We start from the raw sequence: 25,768 nt of genomic DNA, 5'->3' as shown, positions 1-25,768 counted from the left end.
TTATCGCGGTGCGTGGCTTGAAGGTGATGTCGTATGGCATCATCTCAGTGCCCACTCCGCGATGCGGCATTGCACTTCCTTGTTGTGTATAATATCGTCGAGTGGGTAGGATGTGATGACTGAAACCTGATGGGCTTGGAAGCAATGAACGAGCTTCCTTACCGTTATCAGAACGTCGTAGAGAAGTTTCTGGACCTGGGGGGACTTTAACTTGGATTCTCCAAGTACTTCACTGACGAAGTAGACCGCTTGATGCACCAGCTAAGCGTGTCCGTCTTCTTCCCGTTCGACCACGAGGACCGTGCTGATGACCTGTTCTATGGCCGAGACGTAGAGCAGGAGCGGCTGGTTTGGGCTAGGCGAAGCCAGCACGGGATGAGAGGTCAAGTATTTCTCTTGCGCTTCCGAGGTCCATGTGAAGTTGTCGGTCTTCTTCAGTAGCTTGAAGAAGGGCATCCCTCGGAGGCCGAGTCGTGATATGAATCGGCTGAGGGCTGCCATGCATCCGGCCAACTTCTGGACATGTCGGAGCTCGCTGGGAGGCTTCATGTTGAGTATGGCTTGGACTTTTTCCGGGTTTGGCTCGATGCCTCGTCGGGACACAACGAAGCCAAGGAGCATGCCAGAGGGGACGGCAAACACACAATTTTCAGGATTTAGTTTCGTCCTGTAGCGTCGGAGGTTGTTGAAGGTTTCCTCTAGGTCACCTAGCAAGTCATCCTTTTTCCTCGACTTTACGACCACGTCGTCGATGTATGCTTCCAAATTTCGCCCGATTTGGAAGTGCAGGCATCCTTGGATGGTCCGCTGATAGGTTGCCCCTGCGTTTTTTAGACCGAACGGCATCGTGATGTAGCAGTACGCGTCGAATGGTGTAATGAAAGAGGTCTTCATCTGATCGGCCTGTCTTAGGCTGATCTGATGGTAGCCCGAGTAGCAATCGAGGAAGCTGAGCAATTCGCAGCCAGCCGTCGATTCTACGACTTGGTCGATGCGCGGTAGACCAAACGGATCTTTAGGGCATGCCATTTGTTGTTCTTCTTTTTGACCAAGACGGGGTTGGCCAACCAGTCGGGGTATTTGACTTCTTTAATGAAGCCAGCCGTGAGCAGTTTGGTCAACTCCTCCTTAATCGCGTCTTTCCTGTCTTGTACGAAGCGGTGAAGGTGCTGCTTAACTGGTCTAGCGTCGTCTTTTACATTCAAGGAGTGCTCAATCACTTCCCTAGGGGCTCCCGGCATATCAGACGGTTTCCAAGCAAAAATATCTTTATTATTTTGGAGAAAAGTGATGAGCGCAAGTTTCTATTTGGAATCTAATTGAGTTCTTACGAAAGTAAATTTAGATGGGTCGGAGCGGTCGAGGGCGATCTGCTTCTTCTCGTTGGAGGTGATCTTTGCCACCTTTTTAGATGGCAGATCATCATCCTCTGTCTTGCGAGTTGAGGCTTCGCGTATCTGCTCCCGGCCGGCTTGTTCTTCAGCCTGTTGCGCAATTTCGCAGCTCTCTGCCTCGCAGCTGAAGGCCTGCTTGATGTCGCTGCGCAGGGTGATGACGCCATGTGGTCCGGGCATTTTAACCATGAGGTAGGTGTAGTGCGGGACTGCCATGAACTTCGCCAGCGCGGGCCTGCCGATGATGGCATGGTACGCTGTCTCGAAGTCAGTGACTTCAAAGCAGATGTTCTCGGCCCGGTAGTTGTCCTTTGTCCCAAAGGTAACCAGAAGAGTGATCTGCCCGAGTGGCATTGCCGATAGCCCGGGAATGACCCCATGGAAGGGCGCACTGCTCGGGCGTAGCTCTGTCCTCGGGATCTTCATGTCGTCAAGCGTCTTGGTGAAGAGGATGTTGAGGGCGCTCCCTCCGTCGGTGAGGACGCGCTTTAGCTTGACGCCTTTGACGACTGGGGCTAGCACCAGTGGGTACCGCCCCGGGTGAGCCACTCGGTCGGGGTGATCCGAGCGGTCGAAGGTGATCAGAACCTCCGACCACCGTAGGTACTGGGGGACGTCCACCGCTGTGGTGTTGATCTCCCTTGACGCGAGCTTCTGCTTCCACTTGGACTCGTTGGCGAGCGGGCCTCCAAAGATATGGTTCAGCTCGGTTTGCGGGTCCTCGAAGTCAACGTCGTCTTTCTTGTCGACAGGCTTCGTCTTGCTCTGCTCGGCGGCCCCCGGCTGGCTTTTGGCTAACTGTTCTGCGTAGTGACGCATAATAAAGCAATCTTTGGCCAGCTGGGAGGACTTCAGATGGTAGGGGCACTTGCTGTTCATGACCTTGTCATAGTCAGACATCTTGGGGTGCTGGATCGGTTGTCGGTCTGCGACGGCGATCAGCTCCTTGGGCTTACATTTCCGCAAGTCTGAGTCCTTCTTGTGCTCCTTCTCCTTTCCTTTGCCCGACGGTTGTCCTTTCTCTTCGTGCTTATCTCCCCGTAACACGAACACCGCATTGGCGGCCGCTGCGTAGGAGTTAGCCATGTCAAAGATATCTTTGATGGTGGTCAGCTCCTTCCTAGTAAATCTTGCGATGAATGGTTCGTCGCACACCCCTTTTCGGAATGTGGCGATGACCACGTCATCTTTTATGTCAGGGATGGAATTGCGGACCTCTAAGAACCGTTTGATGTAGGCACGCTGGGATTCACCTCTCCTTTGTTACAAGTCGTACTTCGTCCTCGGCCTTTTGTACGTGCCCTGGAAATTCGCGATGAAGCGGTCGCGAAGCTCTGCCCATGAGTCGATGGAACATTTGGGGAGCCCCGACAGCCAATGTCCAGCTGAATCGTCCAAGGCTACCAGTAGCTAGTTGGCCATGGCTTTGGTGTCACCTCCTGCTGCTCGAATGGCCATGGTGTATACCGTGAGCCATGCTTTCGGGTCAGTGGAGCCGTCGTATTTTTTGATGCCAATGGGCTTGAAACCAGTCGGCCAAGTTAACTGACTTAAGTTCTTGGTGAAGGCCGGGACACCATCTATCATATCGGTATCTGAGCTCTCGGGTGACCAATGCTTAGACACTTGGCTATGACTTCGGTTGTCTCGGTCGTATCGACGGTCCTCCCGGTGGGTGTGGCGTTGATGTTCGAGCTTGTGGCGGAGGTCGGTGGAGTCTTCCTGATTAAGGCACCGTTTCTCAGCCCTGAGCTCCTGGCGTTGCCGATCTAGTCGGCGAATCTCGTCGTCGATACCGCGTTGCCTTTCGACGGAGTCTCTCCTCCACGCTGAGTCAGGGGAGTGTCAGCGCGCTCTGCTTTCGCTATGCGGCCTAGAACCAGTCGGCTGCCGGGAGACGTTTTCCCGAGACCTAGGAGATCTGGACGACTGGGCCTCCTAACGGGCGACTGGGGTACCTGACGTGTGTTGGAGGGAGTGTTGGATTGCAGCAGTTGTCACCATGGCTTTGACCTTGTTTATGGTTTCCACTACAGGAAGGTCTGGCTGTCGGATCTGCTGGATGATGTCGCCGAGTAGGTCGGCGGCAGCGCGGACGTTCTGCTGGGGCGTCTTGAAGACGTCATGTCCATCGACTTGGGTTTGGAGAAGATTCCATTGCATCTTGCGGGGTTCGATCTGTAGCGCGGCGTGAGAGTGCGTTGCTTGTCGTTCCTTTTCTTCCCGCTGCTGTTGTTCCTTCACTTCCTTGAGTCGGCGCTCTTCCGCTAGTCGGGTCGCCTCCTCCTCTTGCCGCCTGGCTGCAGAAGAAGGTGACGCCGGCTTGCTGGTGGCGAAAATCTCTCGGGCGGCACGAAGCTCCCGGTGCTGCTTCGAGACTCGGATGCGTTGACCAGAGGAGTCGGCGCGGCCTCGGGGTTGATCTCTACCTCCATTGGAGTTGCGCCCTGACTTGCCTGTCAGTTCGAGCAAGGAGAAAGCATCTCGGTGTCGTGTGACTCAGATTGGATCTGAGTCTGACCCGATGCCTCTTTGTTAGACTCGAACCTGCAGACTTCCTCGTCGGAGTCAGAGGAGCTTAAGTCGGTGTATGACAACGCACCGAACTGGTCGGTCTGAAGCCTGATGCCGCCGAACTTGAAGGTCGAGCCCAGCGGGAACTTCCTCTTCATGATGTCCGAGTTGAAGTCCATCGAACTTCGCTGAAAAGAGTTTTAGATCGAAAAAGAAAGATAGCGCACCCTCTACCTGGCGCGCCAACTATCGACGTTTGATGTCGGCGATGAACTTATAGGGTGGCTACCAAGCTCGAAATTCGATGGTTAAGATGAAGAGGGAGACGATTTACCTAGGTTCAGGCTCTCGACGTGGCGAGATAATACCTTACTCCTGCTTGGCGATTGTATTCCTTAGATGGATTTCTGTTGCCCTTAAGGGGGGCACCCCGTACCCCTTACATAGTGGGAGAAGGGTTACAGATATGATAGAGTCCTAATCTAGCAAGACTAAGATCTATCCTAATTCGGTTATGGCCCGGGTCCGAAGTACACGGCATGCAATCCGATACATACCGGACATCTAGCCAACACCACGCAGATATATTCTTCTTCCTATTCGGTACCTCGTTGACCGTACGTATTTGTATAGTCTCCGGATACCCCTGTATAGGTATCCCACAATCTTGATCGAGAACCTATGACTACTTCAAACCAATAAACAGATCAATGTAGCAATAAACCTCAGATAGATCGTCGAACAGACTTACACGGACTCTATATGTTTCCTGAATCTATCTGCATTGTTTTCAAGCCCAATCGGACTCTTCTTCCAATCCGAATCAATCTCTATCGGCTCTATCCAAGTCGCTTTCCAATCGTTTTAGTCCGACTGCCTTGCTTCCTGTCCGATTCAGTTAGTGCTCCCGATTTTTTCTCCAACGGCTATTTTCAAATTCTGACGTTAACAATCAGACAATTCCTGAAGTCCTTCACGTGGCAACCCTTTGCCTGTTTGCCATAACAAGGATGAAAATGCCATAACAAGGATAAAATAGTGGCTGTATTTATTTGCCGGTCCACCAACTCCACCAACCAGGTGTATTCATTTGCTTAGTAATAAGAATGGTGTGCTTATTACAGATTTGGTAAATGGCTAGAAATTTGCTTTGGAGAGGGCGAGGCTCGCCCAACCACACATCTTGCCCAAAAAAGAAATCTCCCACTTTCCAAGCAGGAAATAATTCTAACCTTTTAAGAGATATGCTTTAATCTATTGTATTACATGTCTTCTAAATAGTTAAAAAAAATTAAAAATAAAGATATATTAGTACTTAACGTACCACCACACAAACATGCAAGTTCAAATATAACTTTTATAAATTATAACAAAATAATAAATAGGATTGTGAACATATATGTACCAATTAGAGTTTAAATTATTATTTTTATTATAAATTGCAGAAGCAATATTTAAATTTACATGTTTGTAGAGTGACATATAATATATATTTCTATTTTATATTTTTTATGATTATTTAGATAATATGTAATAGACGATAAGATGTTCGAGATAACAAGCAATAGACGGAAAGCCCCCATTTTATGTACGTAGGGCTTAATTGTGTGTAGTGCTTTGAAAAACTGAGAACCTCCTCTCATCTTAGACTGAAAAATGCATTTGTGAGTTTGTGACGTATGTACGTATTTTCTCCTCGGAGATACTTTTGTAATCAGTTTCTAGCTTATAAATCCATTTAGCTAGGAGAGTGATGTTAAATTTCCTAGTTTATGTGAACCTCACCCCTTCCAGAACTCTTTAGGGTAGCGTAATTGCTTCCATTTCATCATGTGATACTTATTTTGGGGCTAACTCCAGCCCAGTAAAATCTACTTATGATCGTGTCAAGTTTATGATCGATTTATTCAGGGAGCAAGTAAAATCCCATAGAATGAGAAGATATACTACCTTCGTATTTTTAGATATTTTAGATGACATCGTAAATTTTTTGATAATCATTCGTCTTACTAAAAAAAACCTATGTAATTATCCTTCATTTGTTATGATTGAAAGTATCACTAAATATATTTAATATATAACTTATTTTTTTCCATATTAAAAAAATAACAGCCGGAGGAGCATAAGATAGACAATAATTCGAAAGGATATCCCTCCTACCATGGGAGACAACTAATAATTCAAAAGGATATTATCTATCGATTTTGAGACGGCGCCTATGAACTCTTCAAAATTTTGATGACTGTACTATTACTTTATTTTTTATTTACAGTCAATACATGCATCAACCTTTATTAACAACCAAGAAATCTAGAGTCTAAAAATATATATATCACTCTTATACCCAAAAGAAAAAGAGAGAGAGGGGGTAAAAAAAGATTGAAACGCCTAAACTCTCATCTGCTCGTTCGATTTATACTACGCACGAATCTCGGCGCCTTAGTCCAAGGCGTTGACCACGACGGGGCTCCTGACATGGTGGGTCCCATCCGACCAGTCGAGCCTCCCGAACACGTAGCCCTTCCCGATCTTGTCCTTGTCCGATTTGAGCGTCACCTTGAACTCCTTCTGCTCGCCGGCATTCTTGAACTCGAGCGCCGCCGGCTCGACGGTCATGTTGATACCGGTCGGCGCACGCCACGTCGCGCGGTACGTGGCGGGGCGGCCGACGTTCTTGAGCCGCCGCGTCACGGTCGCCGAATGGCGCAGCGCCGGCACCACGATGGACGGGTAGTTGAGGTCCTGCACCGGCGGGACCTTCGCCGGGCAGGCGAACTTGCCGGCGCTGAGCTTGGCGAGGTCCTCGGTGGAGAAGCCCATGGCGCAGAGGAAGGTGAAGTAGTCGTCGTTGGAGAGGTCGTAGACGAGGCCTGGGTCGACGGCGCGGTTCGGGTGGACGTTGCCGGCGCCGAAGGCGAACGCCGTCGCCTCCGTCCCGTCGTGGTCGCGCATCGGCGCGCCCGTGTTGTCCTGGGTGCGGGCGGTCGTCATGATCGCGGACCGCATCGCCGCGGGGCTCCACCCCGGGCGCGCCGCCTTGAGGAGCCCGATCACGCCGGAGACGTGCGGGCACGCCATGGACGTGCCGGACATGATGGCGTACTCCGACCGCCGCTGGTCGTCGGGGACCTCCGTCGGGCTGACGTACTCGGTGAACGCCGCCAGGATGTCCACCCCAGGCGCCGCGATGTCCGGCTTCAGCACGTACGGCAGCGTCCCGCTCGGCCCGCGCGACGAGAAGGCCGCCACCGACGGCGAGTTTTTCACGCCGACCTCCGTCTTGGACGGCGAGATGTTCGCCACGGGGTTCTTCGAGGAGCCCATGTACTCGTACAGCGACACGGCCTCCTTGTAGGTGATCATGGTGGCTGGGAGCACGTGCGGGTCGGCGACGATGTCGTCGCCGTCCATCTCGCCGTTCGCGAGGATCATCCCGGAGCCGCCGGCGTTGAGGACGGTCATGCCCTTCGTCACCCTTGGGATATCACCACCACGGACGCACACCACGATCTTGTCCTTCACCTTGGCCGGATCAAGCGTTCCTAGTGGACACGTAGATCTGAAACCACACAAAAAACAATTTTTTTTTTTTGCAAGATTTCCACACGAATCAGTTCAATTCTCGTAGAAATCGATGAAAAAATTCCGTGCTCGTCAAAGGATCGTCCGGTGCATACGCGATGACAGGGTCGCAGCCTGCGAGCGCGGCGTCGCTGGCTTTGATCATCGGGTACAGCTCGCTGGAGTGCAAGGTCGATGTCTCCAAGCTCATCCCCTGCGACGCAACATTGGAAGAGAGACTTGAGACGTGAGCCATGCCGTCCGTCGAAGTGTGGTCATGCAGTCAACAATGGCGGTGGTGTCTGCGACTTACCGTCATATGAAAGCTGTTGCCGAGCGTGACGACGTTGGGGAAGTCCCGGTCGACGGTGCTGGCGGCGACGGTGGTGACCCAGGGCGCGGAGTTGACGACGGTGTCCTCCAGGGGGCCGGCGTTGCCGGCGGAGCAGACGACGGAGATGCCGCTCATGGCGGCGTGGAGGGAGCCGAGCGTGACGGGCTCCTGGAGGAGGGAGTCGGCGTCGGCGAGGGGCGCGTCCTGGCCGAAGGAGACGGAGATGACGTCGGCGCCGTCGTGGATGGCGGCCTCGAAGCCGGCCAGCACGTCGGCGGCGGCGCACTCGCCCGACCAGCACACCTTGTAGGCCGCCACGCGCGCCCGCGGCGCGCCGCCCTTGGCCGTGCCGTTGGCGTAGCCGAAGAGGCTGGCGCTCGGCACGAAGCGGCCGCCGGCGGTGGACAGCGTGTGCGTGCCGTGCCCCTCCGTGTCGCGCGTCCAGTTGGTGTCCACCGCGCCCGGGTTGTTCACCAGCATGTCCTTGTTGAAGAACTTGGCCCCGATCAGCTTCCTACAAAATCTCACATGCATGAGTCCTCCAAGAATATTACGGAATATTTCATGTTATAAGATGTTTTGTATTTTAATAGACTCATATAGATACTAATAAATTTAAATATATATATATAATGTACATTGGTTTATAGATAATTTTTTTAAAAAATATCTTATAACCTGAAACTGGAACGGAGAAAGTAATAATTTATTAGGATCCGTCTAGTAATCAAATGTTTAAAAATTTTAATTTAATCAATCAAATCCATTCACTACTATTGAATGATAATTTGAAGTCATATACGCAAGTTTAAAAAAAATCCCGTACACGCTCTCTCAGTCCCCTATGGATTGCGTGTGTGTTTAACTAAAGAAAAAAAAATCAAACATTTGATAAATAGTAAAAGTGAAAATATAAATATTGATTTCCAAAGATGGTGAGAAGTGGAACCTACTTGTTGCAGGGGACACCGTACTTGGCGATGTCCTGGCAGGAGCCCCTCCAGCGCTTGGGCACCTCGCTGAAGACGTCCTCGTCGGTGAAGCTGTTCGACTCCGGCCACACACCTTGATTCGCCATCAATGGCAGACAACAGTAGCCATCCAAGCTCGAGATCAAAAAACGCAAAGACGCATGCGGCAAAAGATCAATGTGCGATCAAATGAATGCCTACCGCTGTCGAGGTTGGCGACGATGACGTCCTGGCCGAACCTGGCGCGCGTCCAGATGGAGTCCGGGAGGATCTGGCCGTCCCTCTCCATGTCCATGAAGTCCCATGACCTCGTCGTGTGCAGCTTCAGCATCGTGCTCTCCAGCACCGTCACCACGTCAGGGTGCCCTGCAAGCAAGCGATGGCATTAAAAATCCAGTCGTCAGACGATCAGCGACGAAGGATTCTATGGTGGTTGTTCTCTCACTCGAGATCTGGTTTGCTGCTTCCTCCTCCAGATGCGCCGCGAAGCCATTGATGTTCTTGGTGTAGGAGTAGAGTATCGCGTCCTTGGCCATTTGCTTGCTGTTAAGAGAAAAACAATTAAACAACTGTGGCACTCGTCACTGAGGGAGGGGGAAAAATATTTTCATAGCTAGGTTGGACATACACACTTATTTCTTGTATATCTTCTAAATAATTATAAAAAATTTTAAATTTTTTTTGGCAAGATTGACTAATATGAGATATATTAGTTCACAGACATTCAAGTTTAAATTCTATTCCGATAAATTATAAAAAAACAATATACATTGATATTGATAGTAGTTCCAGATTAATCGTGTAAAAACCAAATTTAAACTTACATGTTTGAAGTGGTATATCTTATATCAAACTATCTTGTTATTTTTTTTTTTGATTTTATACGGAGCGATGAAAATCCACCTGGGTAAGCGAGTAGAGTTTACCTGCCAAGAACTGTTCCGAGCAGCTCATGGTGAGACTGCGTCGCACGGGCGTGCTCCTCGATCGACGCATCTCGGCCGTACGCGTGTGATCCGAGGTACACGATGTAGGACTGCGCCCAACATTGTGACAATTTTAACAACAGCATCGAACGACCAAAAAATAACAGAGTTTCAGCAGAAGCTGCAGGGGTAAAATCTGGCCGGATTTGTGCTTGCCTTCTTGAATGCCTGGGCAAGCTGCCACTCGGCGGCGAGGCAGAGGAGCGCGGCCACGGCGAGGAACGGCCTCCTGCAGCTCGCCATGGATGATCTGATCGATCGATCACTCGTCGTCGCCCCGGTCGATTGCCCAGCGGATGCGAGTGTGAGTTGTATAAATAAGCCTGGCGATCCAGGGTTTTTTTTTTTTTTCGTTGCTTGCTGGGACGGTTTCCGGTGGCCCTAAATTTGGCTAGCCTTGACCGCGAAAAATAAGTCCAGATCGCCGGAGGAACGCTTCAACACCGGGCCTGGCTGAGCTACTAATGAGGAGGAGAGTACTACTACTGGCTCAATCGTTTTTTTTTCTGTTTTTCGCTCTTTGGTTTTTCGCTATCTTTTTTTTTATCACCTTAATTTTGCTTTGGATAAGGCACTGGTTACTGAATTTTTTTATTGCTTTTTCTAAGTATATTTCACAAAGCTATATGTTTAAAGATTTACCCATAGAACTACAGATTTTGGGTACCTATGATGAAAAACTACTGTTACTTTGTTCATTCTATTGGGAAGCTACAGGTTACACGAATTGTTTCACAAAGCTACATTACATATCTAGTACTCCCTCCATATTTTTTATATCACATCGTTGACTTTTAAGTTTACGTTTAAACGTTCGTCTTATTCAAAATTTATATCTAAATATGCAAAATTATAAAGCATACTTAAAGTTTCTATAATAATAAATCATATTATAACAAAAATAATTAATAATTATATATTTTTTAAATAAGATGAAAGGTCAAACGTAGACATAAAAGTCAACGGCGTTATATAAAAAAAATATGGAGGGAGTATAACTTTTATTACAAAACTATATTCTATAGCAAAACTATTTATTAAGAAATTATTCACAAAACTATAGATTTTAAATATTGTCACAGAACTACAACTTTTAGCTATGACTTGTAGTTTTGGGACAATGGGTATAATAAATGTTACCGGGAACTGGTCTAAGTTAATTTAGAAACAGACTCGAGTTTTCCCTTTCAAGAACATGATTAAATGAAATCAATAAAATGATATAGGTTTAATTTATAAACTGAAAATAAAATTTTTAATCCATTCCAATATGTGAGACACACATGTAGCTCTTGTCCACTAGGATACTCATACTCACCGGTCAATATCTATTAAGTTTGGGTATGGTTAGTCTTTTTAAATATGGATTGTCAAATTGGATATAGCTATATATTAGCCACTATCCTACCCAAAGGTGGGCCTATTTGTCGCCCATTCCTCCCTTTGGCGTCCAAGTTTTCCTCTTGACCACAACATGGCCCTTGCACCTTGATCTGGTGGTAGAGACACCATCGTCGGTGCTAGTAGCATGTAAAGATAACATGGAAATGGGAGACAAACGTAACAGTTTATCTATCCTATCATTCATTTTAAAAATAGATGATGCGAGAGAAAAAATAGTTCTAGTAGATAATCTATTTCATCATCAAAAAATATAGCATTATCCACATTAGAAAGAGATCATCTATATTTGAATGTTCTCTCTCCTCCATCCATATCTTAACATTTAATCATAGAAGGAGAGGATAAAATATTAATAATATATATATATAGATGATGCAATATGGATGTTTTGTTGGAGTGATGCGTGATATAAATAAAGAATCTATTTTAAATGGATATCCAAATAACAATATAGATGACAAATTTTAGATGAGTTGTTGGGAATGCTCTTACTCATAAGTCTTTGAAGATTTGTTGAAGTGACTTCCAGGGTCATCTTTTCGTTGGTTGAAGCAAAAACGACACATTTATAAATAAACTTTTATATGTGTGTTCTTAACGTTCTAAAAAGTCTTTAATGAAAAATAAACTACAATGAAAAATCATAAAATCAACTTTAAATTTAACATTAAAATTTAAATATGTTATAAGCATAAACAAAAACGAAAATATGGTGTGAATAATTCTACAAAGTCAACTACTGAGTGCCATACAATTGGCTTTAGAATCTCTTCGTTATTGCTTGTGGTGCCTATTAGAAAAGCTTTTCCACGCCTGTGGTGCCTATTAGAAGCTTTTCCACGTAGACTCTGAGCTCCTTCTACGTCCCCTTTCACTTTAGTAATAACGATCTTCTTCAGGGAGCTACGACCTTCCAGCATCAGCACACGGTACTCCTTTTTCACCTTAAAATAGCTTGCTTCCGCTCCTCTCTTTTTTTTTGAAAGTCGGGCAAAAGTTTTGCCTCGTATATATTGATAGAGAAGGAGAAAAGGTACAAGATTATGGCTACAGTAGAATCATAATCAGAAAAGAAAAAAAACCACACCACGCGATTACATCAGAGCCATTGGTTCTAAAACCCAAACCAGCTCTTTGACACTCCTAAGATACGAGTTCTTCAAAGCGACGCCTCCAACAGAACGACGATTGCGCCGCCACCTTCCGTCCTTGGCAGGACATGGTTTTCACCTGAAGAAACCCACAGGAAAGGGTGAGATTACACAGCAACACCTCAAGAGGAAAACGACGCCCTGCAGACGACGTCGTTGCCTGCCAAAAGACTATACTTTCATCTGTAATCAAACAACCATACCGTGCCAAAGAGTAATCGTTGAGTTCAGAAACCACCGCCATATAGCAACCTTCCACGCGTAGCACCACGCCTCGTCGTCGGTCGGCCATCAAGGACTCCAAAACTCCGACGTGCCCCGATCCATCCACGTTGTTGGGTAGGATGGAGATGTTGGGTAGGATGGAGAGAGGGTGAGAGAGGAGAATGCATCCCCTCTCCCCCCACTAGCCCTTCGAACGTGGCCATCTTGAGACGGCAAAGGCGCCGTCCAAGAGAACGATTGTCTGGATTTAATCCCACCGGCAACGTCCACCACACGCGCCGCTGTCGTCGCCCACCTTGCGGTCACAGTTGCCACTGCCGCGCCTCCTCCACCGCACCGTCTCACACAGCATGTCGTCGCACGCCGCCGTTGCCGCACGCGCAACCAACGGCTGACGTGATGAGCCACATTAGCTAACAGAAGTTGGCCGCGAGCTTCCCGACATCGCCGACCTCCTCTTGGGACACCACCTCCCCGGCGACGTTGCCCTCTCCGCGCCATCGCGCCGTCGTCGTGGCAGAAGAAGCCCAGGCACCGTCGTCGTGCCCCTCTGCCACCACGCCCTTCCGGCCCTCGCCGTCGGCCAACGTGACCTCGGCGCACGCGCACGCTCCTCCGGCCGCTAGCCGGCGCAGCCTCTCTGCACGCCTCCAGCCCGCTGCCGCCGTGTGAGTCGCTGGACACCGCGCGCGCCGCCGGCCCTCTCCACCGCGAAACCCCAGATCCGCCATCCCGGCGGGGTCTGAGCGGGTCGTCGTCGGGCGGGGCGTCAGATCTGGGTGCGAGGCGTCGGTTCCGACGGCAAGAAGCTAGCCCTGGTCGTTCGTGCCACCACGCCTCCACACCTCCCGCCTCCGCCACGCTCGTGTCGCGCCCATGCCGTCGGCAGCCGTGTTGCTGCACCTGGCTCCGCACGACTCGACGCCCCCACGGAGAGCCCGAGCGGAGGGGGAGAGATGGCCCCGCCGCCGCCGTCCTGGCGTCTGGCTGGCTTTGCCGGCGGCCGCTTGGGCGTCGGCAAGGCTAGAGGGAGGAGGGGAGGGACCTGGGCGGTGTCCGGGGGTGAGCGGCGCCGCCTCTATGCATATAGCTATAGACAACTTTAGCCGTTAATACTTTAGAGATCATACTCATAATATATAAAGGTATCCCACGTAAAAATATTTATTGTATAATAACTACTTTTATAACACGTTATGGAGGGTCGAGTGTTGTCAAAGTGAGAGGATCCTCCTGCAAGGAGATGTTTATTAGCACTTGTCCAGCAATGATATTTATGAAGCTTGATGAAGGTATCGGTTTAAATGGGCAAAGACCAAACCGATGACCATTTACACAAAAAGATTATTTTACAGGTTGAAACCACGCCTCAAAAGAATTGAAGCCAAAATGAATAAAAAAGCTTGAATCGAGGCATGGCAGTTTGATACGGGAAAAAACATGATAGGTCACGCTTATCATGATATATTACCACGATTTTTTTCAGATTTTTTACTATTTTTTTAGAAATTTTGAAATCTTAGAAAAAATTTCCAAACTGTACCGCAGCTTACTGAATCCGTGCCGTGAAAGGCCTGAGCAATTATCATGATAATCACAACTACCGTGTCGTATTTTGCAAACACTGTGTCATGCCATGCCTTTTTGTTTGGAGAGAAATTTCTAAAGTCCCCTTTGAATTTTATGAAAAACATAGAAAATTTAGAGGATTTTAATCCTATGGAAAAAAATTTTATGAGAGCCTTTGAATCAAATGAATGCATCCTACTCTTTCCTTTGAAATTCCTATGGATTGTACAATCCTATGGAGATTTTGGAGAAAAATAAACATAAGGTCCAACCTCATGTTTCTTCTTCCCATAACTCTAGGCCCCTCTCAAATTCCTTTATTTTTCCTATGGTCTAATCAAACGGTCATTCCTATATTTTTTTCTGTGTTTTGCAGTCCTTTGTTTTATAGTTGCATTCCTGTCAGAATCCTATATTTTTCCTATTCCTCCGTTTTTTTATTCCTATGATTCAAAGGACCCTAAATTTTATCTCAGGTAGATAAGTAAGGACCAGGCCACAAGGGATAATGAAAGGCACATGCAAGGATGGGTGCAAAGGAACAAAATTTGTGTCAGCCCCCATTTGATTCAAAGGAAATTTATAGGATTTTATTCCTGTAGGAATTTTTCCTATAAAGCCCTTTGAATCAAAGGAATGAACCCTATGAAATCCTTTAAAATTCCTATAGAATGCATATTCCTATATAAGTTTTGGAGAAAATTTAGCAATAGGTTGAGCCTCATGGAAAAAATACTTTGAGTCTATATCTCTCTTCAAATTCATGTGTTTTTCTTGTGGTCCAATCAAACGGTCATTTCTACGTTTTTCCTGTGTTTTGCAATCCTCTGTTTTACACTTATATTCCTGTTAGAATCCTATGTTTTTTCTATTCCTCCATTTTTTCATTCCTTTGATTCAAAGGGACCCTAGAGGATTTCATTTCTATAGAAATTTTTCCTACAAAGACATTTGAATCAAAGAAATGAACCCTATAAAGTCCTATGAAATTCCTATGAAATGCCTCTCCCATACAAGTTTTGGAGAAAATTTAACAAGAGGTAGAATCTCATGGAAAAATTCTTTTGAGTCTTTCTCTCTCCTCAAATTCCTATGTTTTTCATGTGGTCCAATAAAACTATCATTTCTATATGTTTTTCTTGTGTTTTGCAATCCACTTACATTCTTATCAGGATCCTATGTTTTTTCTATTCCTCTATTTTTTCATTCATGTGATTCAAAAGGGCATCTTTCCATATCACAACTTATACAATAGGTAAACATAAAAATATACTATATTATTAATATATAATCCACATATCCCAAATACACATAAAAATATACTATATTATTAATAAATAATCCACCTCTGGTACACACTCAGCCCCGTTCGGGAGGGGTATAAGTTAACTTATGTCTTGACACGGAAACGTAATAATAGATTAGTACATGATTAATTAATTATTAATTATCAAAAATATATAAAATAGATTAATATGATTTTTTTAAAACAACTTTCCTATAGAATTCTTTTGCAAAAAATACACCGTAGCCGTTCGAAAAACGTACGCACGAAAAATCCGTTCGAGAAATGTACGCACGAAATACGAGAGATACTTACGCACGAAATACGAGAGATACTTAGTTATCTTATAGGATGGCCGAACCCGGCCTCAAGACATATCTTGTCTTAGAGTGTGCTATAGTTTGTCTTAAAGTTTATATTATAGCTAGCTATAAATCTATAACATATTTTTTTCTCTTCTCTTTTCTATGTAAGCATAAATATGACCTGATAATATAAATCTATAACATATTTTTCTTCTCTCCTTTATTCTTTCTTCACTCATGTAAACATAAAAATGACCTAATAATTTTAGAGTACGCTTCCATTATTTTTTTTTACTTCCTCTAACCAGGATTTACTTTAAAAAAACCGGTCAAGTCAAGATATCTTTAATCAGTTCAATATCTTTACTCCAAAAGACAGGTCTTCAAAATTTTGTAGCTAACCAGGACTTAGGCCGCGTGGGTGTCACCCACGGTTAGTTAACTTTATCCTCTCTCGTTTTTCATCCCATTTTTCATATGCACGTTTCCCGAACTACTGAACAGAGTATTTTTTGTAAAAATTTTCTATAGTTATAAGAGTTCGTCTTCTCTTAGCTCACTCATATACTAGTCTTCTCTTAGCTCACTCATATACTAGTTAACGCTTCATCGTTAAAGCAAGACCCACATATCAAGGACCCACATGTCACTCTCACAGAGTTTCTAGACCCACATATCACTCTCACAGAGTTTCTTGTCGTGAGATTCTTGGTTCCTATGTCCAAGCTAGCTACAAGCTACCGACCTACTTACACTCACTCTCATCCACTCTCTCCTCTGACCTGCTTACACTCTCTCATCCACTCTCTCCTCCATAACTAGCTTATAGCCTGCTATTATACTTGCTCTTATATTTTTAATAATTAATAATTAATTAATCATGTACTAATCTATTAATCTATTAGTATGTTTCTCGTTCCGTGCTACGAATAAGTTAACTTATCTTCTCTAGCCCGAGCGCGACCTTACTCGGGTCTTCAAAAGAATAGAAAGCATAGTTATAAGTGCCGTTTAAAGCTTTACTATGACATGTTGACAAAAGGGATTTGTCTAACGTAAACAATAATCTAGTAAACAGTTCTATGTATCAAACTGGGAACAAGTTGTTGTTCCCACTCCACCATTGCAGCATAAAAGAAGGCCACTTCACGGCATCAGAATTCAGAACGTGGAGTTCCTATTCCCACTCCACTGTCGCAGGTGGCTTTTGCGTGATGTCCTGGACAACACGGTTAACACCTCTCACATTGTTGCAGATCTTGTTGACCACATCTACCAGGAATTCCCGCTCAAAATAATACCTGAGAAGAGTTAACAGCGCAAAGTTATCGCATTAGTTGATACGCAAGAGCCCAATACAATTAACACAACATAACAGAACACTACTTCAGGATAACATAAGCAACATATTTCTTTATGTTTGAAACAACAGTAGACCTAAGCAATGATTGCACCAAGAAATAGGCACAAGACTAGAACCAGAGACAATTATGAAATTAATGAACAGCTTAAATTTGTATGTCAGGAACAAAAGTGAATGCCAATTTGTCTCATTCAAACTTAATATTCTAGTCAATTAGCCAAGCTAATCAATTCCTCAAATCTAAACTGATGAGCAAGCAAATGATAACTGCTGCATATAACAAAACTGTCCAACAACAACAAAATACTGTGCATCGTACAGTGAAGGCTAATGCAATAGTAGGGATGACTATTATAAAGTTGCGGGAGGATAAGCGAGCCAGAGTCAGTGTTAAGTACCAATCTGCAGTCATGCCATCCTCACTAGTAATTGCCCTCAAAGCAACTGCATGAGAGTGAGTTCTCTGGTCACCCTGAACTCCAACTGTTTGTACAGGCAAAAATACAGCAAATGCTTGCCAAATTATATCATAGAGACCTGCATCTTTAATGGCTTGAACAAATATTTCATCAACCTGATAGAAATAAATAATCATACCAATTAAAATCATGTACAAAGCCAATTTAGCAATTTTTCAGTAATATGGAAGGCTCAAACCTGACGAAGAACCTCCAAAGCATTGCCTTCGGTAACATCGCCTAGGACACGTACAGCAAGACCAGGCCCAGGAAATGGGTGTCGCTTCAAGAATGACTCTGGAACATTCAAAATACTCCCCAACTTCCGTACCTTTTGGAATACAACAACATGCAACAAATTTAAATTTACTAATGAGATTTTTTTCCCATGAAAATTTAATGTACGTAAATTTTAACACATAAAAGTAAAAACAATGGAGAGATATGATGTAAATAAATGTTCATCAAGACCTCATCCTTAAATAAGAGCTTCAGCGGTTCAATTAGCTTTAACTTCATGTCTTTTGGAAGACCACCAACATTGTGATGGCTTTTGATGGTGTGAGAATGGGTTCTTCCGCTACCAGGAGGAGGGCATGATTCAATCACGTCAGGGTACAGTGTCCCTTGAACTAAATATCCTGGTCTTTTTCCTATCTTCTGTTCTAACTTGTGAGCAAAATCATCAAAGACCACTATGAATTCCCTGCCAATTATCTTTCTTTTCATCTCTGGGTCTTTCACACCCTTTAGGTTGCTAAGAAATTGCTCAGAGGCATCAATACATGTGACTGGAAGGTGCAAGTCACTTTCAAAGGTAGACATTACTCGTTCCCTCTCATTGTATCTGCACAAGAGTTCTTATGTCAGTTCTGTTGGATGTTGATTCTGAAAGTGCTACGACTAAAAAAAAACATACCGAAATGAGAACTACTACTACCTCAATAGGCCATTGTCAACAAAAACACAGTGAAGCCTATCCCCTATTGCAGTGTGAACCAGAGTGGCAGCAACAGTTGAATCAACTCCACCAGATAAAGCACAAATCACATGTTCATCAGGCCCAACCATGCTTTGGATTGTCCTAATTTCTTCATCCAGCACATCTTGCATCTTCCAATCGGCTTTTATCCCACAAACATCAAAAAGGAAGCGCCGCAGTGTTTCCATTCCTTGCGGTGAATGCGTCACCTTGTACAATGAAAAGAACGAAAAGTTCGTCATAACCATGCTTCGGTATAAACAGCACAAAAATGTTTGTAAAGCATGCATTGCAGCTACAAAGTAATGAGTATAACAAGAACAAGCAAAATCAGGTGTATATACAGTCAACAAATTGAGTTACCGGCTTACCGACTAAACCAATTTGACCTTCAAACTAAATAATCAATCAACAATTTTAAGTAGTTTCCCGCAGAATCCACATATTACAAAAAAAAGAGATGATTTTCCATGAACGATTAATACATGCAATTGAATTTGTCGCTTAATTCAGAAAACACCAATCGAAAATGAGAAAGAATCGTAAAGTAAAGCTCGCTACCTCGGGGTGATACTGAAGACCGTAAAACCGCTTCTCACGGTTCTCAACGGCAGCAACGGCGCCCTGCACGCTGCGCGCCACCACCTCGAACCCCTCCGGCAGCCTCACCACCTCATCCCCGTGGCTCATCCACACCGTCTGGCGCTTCCCGACCTCCCCCTCCCCGTACAGCGCCGAGGAACGAGCGGTCACCTCCACCTCCATCTTCCCGTACTCCTGCTTCTCGCAGGCCTCGACGGCGCCGCCGAGGGACTGCACGAGGAGCTGCATCCCGTAGCAGACGCCGAGGACGTGGGCGCCCGCGCCGGCGGCGAACTCGAGGAACCCCTCGGGGAACGTGGGCGCGCCCGGGGCGTGGACGGAGTGCGGGCCCCCCGAGAGGACGACGGCGCGGGGGCGGAGGCCCGCGAGCGAGGCTAGCGGCGCCGTGCCGGAGACGCACAGAGAGAGGACCCCCAGCTGGCGGACGCGGCGGGTGATGAGGTGGGTGTACTGAGAGCCGAAGTCGAGGATGAGGACCAGGTTCTCGCCGGCGCCGGCGGAGGCCGGGAGCGACGAGGCGGAGGCGGAGGCGGAGCCCATGGCGGAGGCGGAGGCGGAGCCCATGGCGGAGGCGGCGGCGGCGGCGGGGAAATTAGGGGATTAGGGTTTTGGTGTGTGTGGGGTTTAAGGTGGGGAGTTTACCCACGAGCTCCTGGGTTTCACGGGTATTTATCGACGATTTGCCAGATGACATGTGGGCCCCGAATGCTACCGGTTAGGAATGACAAATTTGAGATTGTACCACTGTCTAAGGTTGGATTCTTATCCTATAAATGTGCTTTGATAAAGAGTCACGCTTAACTGGATGAGCTTTGATCTTTTGTCATTTTAGCACATTTATGTATTTTAGGTGTATTTTTAGTGGAATTTATTAAAAACAAGACTGTTTTGCCCCTGGCTCTATAGTTGATCGACCCCTCCTCGCTCGCCATGCGCGTCGACGCTAGCCTAGCGCCGGCCTAGCTCCGGCTAGGGTTTGGTGCCGGCCTAATGCCTGGTTGGCAGCGACGCGAGGAGAGTGGCGCTAGAGGTGGCTGAGGGGACGTCGCTCGACTAGACGAGGCGCTAGAAGTGGGACAACCTAGAGGAGATGTCCCCGAGGCGGGAGTGGCAAGCCACGAGCGCGTTGGAGACGGCTGGGTCAGTGGGGCCATCGCCGAGGCGGTATGCCATAGCGAGTGCTTCCCAGAGGTGGCCAACGGAGCAGCCGGGAGAGGAGGTCGGCGCAGTGTGAGGCGAGTCGAAGGCCCAGGAGTCGTCGTCGTTGTCGGAGACGGCAGCCGGCCGCCATGACGGAATCTAGGAAAAAAAGGGTTGGCAAATCGGTCTCATCATGGGAGAAAGAACTGAGACAAGGGCAAATCGGTCACTCAGTCCCGAAATTCCATCGAAAATACACCTAAAATGCATAAATGGACTAAAATGACAAAAGACTGAAGTCTACCCAGTTAAGCGTGGCTCTTTATCGAAGCCAATTTCCTTAAGCAGTGGCAAATTCTCAATTTTCTCGGTTACGACATGCAACACGTCTCCACGAAACGAGCTAAGAGTCGGTTTTTTTTTTCCTTTCTCCTTTAAGAATCTGCCCTTCTCGAAACCATCTAAGGGCATTCATAGTAGGGGCACTCTCCCAAGTGCCATGTAGAAAAGCCAATCATAAACCATGCCTACCAATCTACCACAGTGGAAGCTATTTTAGGTGGGGCCAATGATAGCTTTAAATGGGGCCCGTGATTTTTAATGCTCCTCTCTCTCCCACCATTCACTCTCACTCCCTTGTTTGTCTCTCTCTTCTTCCCACCATCCAACGACGCAGAGGACGGCGGAGTGGTGGTGGCCAAAGACGGGGGTCGAATCTGCGGTGGCTGGCAACGGGGGTCGAGTGCGCGGTGGCCAAAGATGGGGGTCGAGTCCGCGGTGGCCGGTGACGGGGTGCGAGGCGACTAACGACGCGAGGCTGAGCTGGTCGAGGCCACGGCGGCCAACGGTGCTCGGGGTCGGGGCGGTAGGTGTCGAGGCCACGGCGACCCACAACGCTCGGGGCGGCGCGCGTCTAGGCCGCGATGGCCGTTGACGTTCTCAGGGTGCGGGGCAGCCGATGGCGGCGGGTTGAGCTGGTCGAGGCCAGGGCGGCCGGCGGCGCTCGTCCAGGCCGCGGCGACCGGTGTCGGGGCGACGCGGTGGGGGTCAAGGCCGCGACGGACGATGGCCATCTCAACGACGACCACACCGGCGCCCCTTCATCTGATTTTGTCCCGTCCACGTCGAGGAACCACGCCGGGGCGACGACCTCTTGTAGTGCATGTCTCTGGGCGCTTTCTCGCCGAGCTCGAGGCAGAGGCGTCGCTACCTCACGAGGGCGCGCGCGGCTCTGCAAGCCAGGCAAAAAGTGCCAGCTAGCTTCCTCTCTCCGCTGTGGCAGCTTGAGGCCGAACGTCATGCATGCGCACTGTAAATGGCCTAAACATATTGGGAATCCGCACGGTTTGTTGAAAATAATGTTCCGTGGGCTGTCGTTGTAATAGATTCGGCCATAAATGCTCTACTTTGGATGTTATGTCTGTTTTTGTGTCTCAGTTATTTGTCAGTGTAAAAGTAATTTCTAAGTAAACCATAGGCTGGAAAATAATTTAGGATAAAAAAATCCAAATTCAACTTAAAATTTAAAGTTAAAATTTTAGATTTTCGGTTACAAGTGCAAGCAGAAGCGAAAAGGCGAGGGCATGTATTTTTAGCACGACTAACTATCCTATAAAAAGAAAAAAAAACTCTGGTAGTGTTAGAGCATTCTGAGTAGCTTCTCTAAATTTAATCATCCATATTGTTATTTTGATAATTTTTAAAAATAGATTATCTCTTTATATTAGTTATCACCCTAACAGAACATAACATAGATATTACATTCGCTATATATATTTTATTAACATTTTACCACCCCATAACTTCAATTGTTGTTATTGTTCTCTTCTTTTGAAATTGATTGTTGAGATATGGATAAGAGAGAACATCCAAATATGAAGTATCTCTTTTCAATATAGATGATGTCATATTTTTGGAGCATGGGATATAGGGGTGGGCAAAAAGCTTGAAGCTTTGACTTGTATCAAGCTCGGATCAGATTCAATTGTTGTTATTGTTCTCTTCTTTTGAAATTGATTGTTGAGATATGGATGAGAGAGAACATCCAAATATGAAGTATCTCTTTTCAATATAGATGATGACATATTTTTGGAGCAAGGGATATAGGGGTGGACAAAAAGCTTTGTGACTCGTATCAAGCTCGGTTGAGCCGAGCTTTTTAGCTCGTGAGCTATTCATTTAGCTTGTTAGGACTAAGTATCATGATTTTTTTTATATATTTAGAACTTATTAACTAATGCTTAGCTCTATAATTGCATCCAAACTATTATATTTATTGAGTAATTTGTTAGTTATGTCTCTTCATAAGTTATATAATAAAATCATAAATTTATAATTATAGAAATAATTTAAATAAGACTTAGCTTGTTGACGAGCCTAACGAGCTTATAAGTCAGCTCGTGAGCCAAGCTAAGCTAGGCTTTTAGCTCGTCAATGTTAACGAGCTGAACCAACCATGCTGTGATAGAGTATCTATCAGAATAATATTTTTTCTCACGTACTCTACTTTCAAAATAGTGTCCGCTGCAAATACCTTAGAGCAGCTATAATAGCTGGCTATAAGCCGAGAGAAGGGAGAAGAGAGATGAGAAGCTGGCTATAAGCTTATAGTCAGCTCAGGCACAAAAACCAAGACACCATGTGAGAGACATGTGGGTCCTGTATTAAAAATGAAGAGCTAACCATTATATAAGTGGACTATAAGAAGACTACAAAAAGTCTTAGCCGGTTTGTTGGTTATATTATTAGCCTTGCTCTGAGTAGGTCTGCTAGTAGCTAGTTCAAGCCTATAAGGTCACCTTCAACGTGCAGTCTAGAGAAGCGCTTAAAAAATAAATTGTTTCTTTTTGCCATGACGGTTAGTGCAGCAAATCAATGCTTGACGCAACATCGATGCCTCAGGGTGCTACATCTTGTATACTTGATGACCAGTAAAGTGTCCGTACTAACGCTACGGTGTCAACTATATCAATTGTTAAATTTATTATTATCATATAAAATGCAATCAGACTTAAAATTGATTCAAGTTAAATATCAAATATTACAATATAAAGTACAAATAGTATGATCTGCATATATATTTAACCTGGTAGCATCAAATATAATATTTTTATATTGCAAACAAAATGCATCGAGGGGGAGGGTTCTACTGCAAATTTAAAGTAATAACTCAATAATCAAAAGTGAAAATAAGTGATGTTACTGTTGAATCTTCGCATGCCCATTTTTACTCATATGTGATAATAAATAATTCAACGACCAAAAGACTCAAAGTTAGTGCCCCCATCTAATAAATCTATGAAAGAAACACTTATAATCTCTAGATCAGTAGAGAAGCACCCACGAAGAGATATTAAGTAGCATGCATGTTTTTGTAGAGGCAGATTTTATTGCAGCAGCTTTAATTTGGTCTCTCAAAAGTTCTAGAATAGCTACAAACATATATTTGTTGAACATGGCCCTATACACAAGACAGCGTATGCCATTTCTTCCAATCCCTCGATAAAAATATGCTATGTAGTTCAGGCTGCCTGCATCTATAGGGTTACTCAACACTTCCATCCAACCAAAAAAATATCTTTTCACAACTTTGTCAATTTATGTTCAGACCAAAAATATGTGCTAACTTTGGAAACTACCCCTAGACTGCAATTTGGCTTTCCAGGAAGAGCGCTTAAGAGTTCACACTGCAATTTCATGGACGACCTACCAGTACATTTTATAGTATCGTGTTCTACACTGACCATCAAAGAGCAAAGTTGTTCATGCAAAATTTAGTAAAGAAAAGAGAAGGGAAGCTACACTTAGAGGCCTAAATGCAACCATGTCCACTCAAGATAAAACGTTAGCACCCAAACAAAGTAGGGGTTAGAGTATGGTATTCCAGAATTGTTACAGAAGAACCAATCCTCAATGTCATTGACGCCATGCTGGAAACGCCTCAATGACATTAACCATAGATACAAAATTGATCTTGTCGGCACTCTCACATAAACGCGAGCAAAATTCCGACTCACATAAACACGAGCAAAATTCTCGCTCAACAATCAAACATTTTGCATCTGAGTAAACTGAAATCCATACCCCCAATGCCCAAGAACCCGTTCATCCCCAAACCCAGCTACATGACTAATTCATGACCAAATTACAACACCAAACCGCACCAATCCATGAAACTCTACTTCCACGCGATGCATACAGTTACCACAACCAGGGCATGTCCACAATTGCATTCAACATTTGTGAAGAATTTGATTGTGCATAGTAGATACCTTTGAAAGAGTAGAAGAGAGTTTTTTAAAACTAAAGAATACTTCTATGAATTGGTATTGTGTTATTATGTCTTCCCATTAAAGCACCACTAACATCTTATGGAAACCAAACGCCTGGTTGTGTGCTGCCCTCAAGAACTGCTAGACCAAATGTCGCTGTTGCATAGCCCACCGATCTGGAAATCCATTTTTTCTTTAAATATAACAACTAAAATACAATGCAGATTGTATTGCACAAATAATTTACCCTGTTTTAAAAGTTAAAACTACAAAGTACACCAGATCTTATAAAAAAAATGTTGTAAGATTGCTCTAAATTTTAAGAATAAATTCCTAGGAATTAGGCTTGTGAGTTAAATGCACAACGCCTGAGTAAAAGAACCAAATTTGGTTGTGTACTGCTGCATTATGTATACTATCAGTATATAGTTAACAGAATGCAGCGCTTCCTCACGCTTCCTCACGGTGAATGCCATTATATCTAAATATCTATTTAACATATCAGGCATTTTTTCCCAATCCACATTACTGCTTGTAATTTCCAAGGGGAAAAGCCCTACTACCATCAACAGATACAACTGAAAGCACATAACTTTAAAGGTTAAATTGATATGAATGACTGGTATAGTATTTCTAATCTCAGGTGGTTTCAATCCTCAAATATGAATTTAGCTGGTTACCAAGCTGCTCCCACACTCACCTACTTACATAGACCAAGGAGCTCGCCGGCATGACCGCGTGAAGACCAAGGAGCGCTGCACTGGCTCAGTGTCGTCGAGGTCTATGTCGCCGAGGCCTCGCCGGAGAAGGTGACCTTCAAGACCGGAACTGGCCGCCCTAGCTCGAGCCCGGTCGCGGCTCCTGTACTCGCCCGACCGGCACAACGGCCATGGCTCTCGTGCCGCCCCAGCTCGAGCGCGGACGCTGCTCCCGCTCCCGCACTCGGTCGCCGCTCCCGCTCTCGACGGCGGCCATGCGCCGGCCGCCGCTGTCGGCCCCACGCCAGTCGTCGCTCCAGCTCTTGCGGCCGCGCCGGTCATCGCCCCCGGTCTCGTCGTCGGCCGCGGCTCCCGCCGCGGCTCCCACCCCGGCTCGCTCGACGCCGGCCGCGCCCTCGCTCCTGCGCCGGTCGCCGCCTCTGCTTTGCTCGCTCCATCCGGCCTCGCAGATGCGGAAGGAGGTGACGCGGAAGGAGGCCCGTGCGCGCTCGGTCCGGGCGGGTGGCTGTGACCGGTCAATCGCCCGGACCTCC

General features: G+C 46.0%; 2 protein-coding genes across 2 annotated transcripts; both read right to left on the bottom strand.

Moving 5' to 3' along the window:
• Nucleotides 1-6,012: 6,012 nt before the first annotated feature.
• Nucleotides 6,013-10,066, bottom strand: LOC102705743 (subtilisin-like protease SBT5.3). Its single transcript, XM_015839968.2, has 8 exons — nucleotides 9,917-10,066; nucleotides 9,701-9,810; nucleotides 9,220-9,317; nucleotides 8,976-9,140; nucleotides 8,757-8,868; nucleotides 7,783-8,317; nucleotides 7,586-7,683; nucleotides 6,013-7,467 (listed from the first exon to the last, which is right to left on the bottom strand). Exons 1-8 carry the CDS (start codon nucleotides 10,001-10,003, stop codon nucleotides 6,348-6,350), a joined length of 2,325 nt encoding a protein of 774 aa, XP_015695454.2. The 5' UTR covers nucleotides 10,004-10,066; the 3' UTR covers nucleotides 6,013-6,347.
• Nucleotides 10,067-16,682: 6,616 nt separating this feature from the next.
• Nucleotides 16,683-19,744, bottom strand: LOC102705458 (GMP synthase [glutamine-hydrolyzing]). The gene is made up of 6 exons (XM_015840080.2): nucleotides 19,064-19,744; nucleotides 18,461-18,711; nucleotides 17,992-18,367; nucleotides 17,720-17,851; nucleotides 17,461-17,636; nucleotides 16,683-17,000 (listed from the first exon to the last, which is right to left on the bottom strand). The coding sequence occupies exons 1-6, from the start codon at nucleotides 19,667-19,669 to the stop codon at nucleotides 16,877-16,879; spliced, it is 1,665 nt and encodes a 554-aa protein (XP_015695566.2). The 5' UTR covers nucleotides 19,670-19,744; the 3' UTR covers nucleotides 16,683-16,876.
• Between the last annotated feature and the right edge of the window lie 6,024 nt (nucleotides 19,745-25,768).

This window comes from Oryza brachyantha, chromosome 8 (assembly GCF_000231095.2).
Source record: "Oryza brachyantha chromosome 8, ObraRS2, whole genome shotgun sequence".
NCBI lineage: Eukaryota > Viridiplantae > Streptophyta > Magnoliopsida > Poales > Poaceae > Oryza > Oryza brachyantha.
This window is presented reverse-complemented; position numbering and strand designations above follow the sequence as displayed.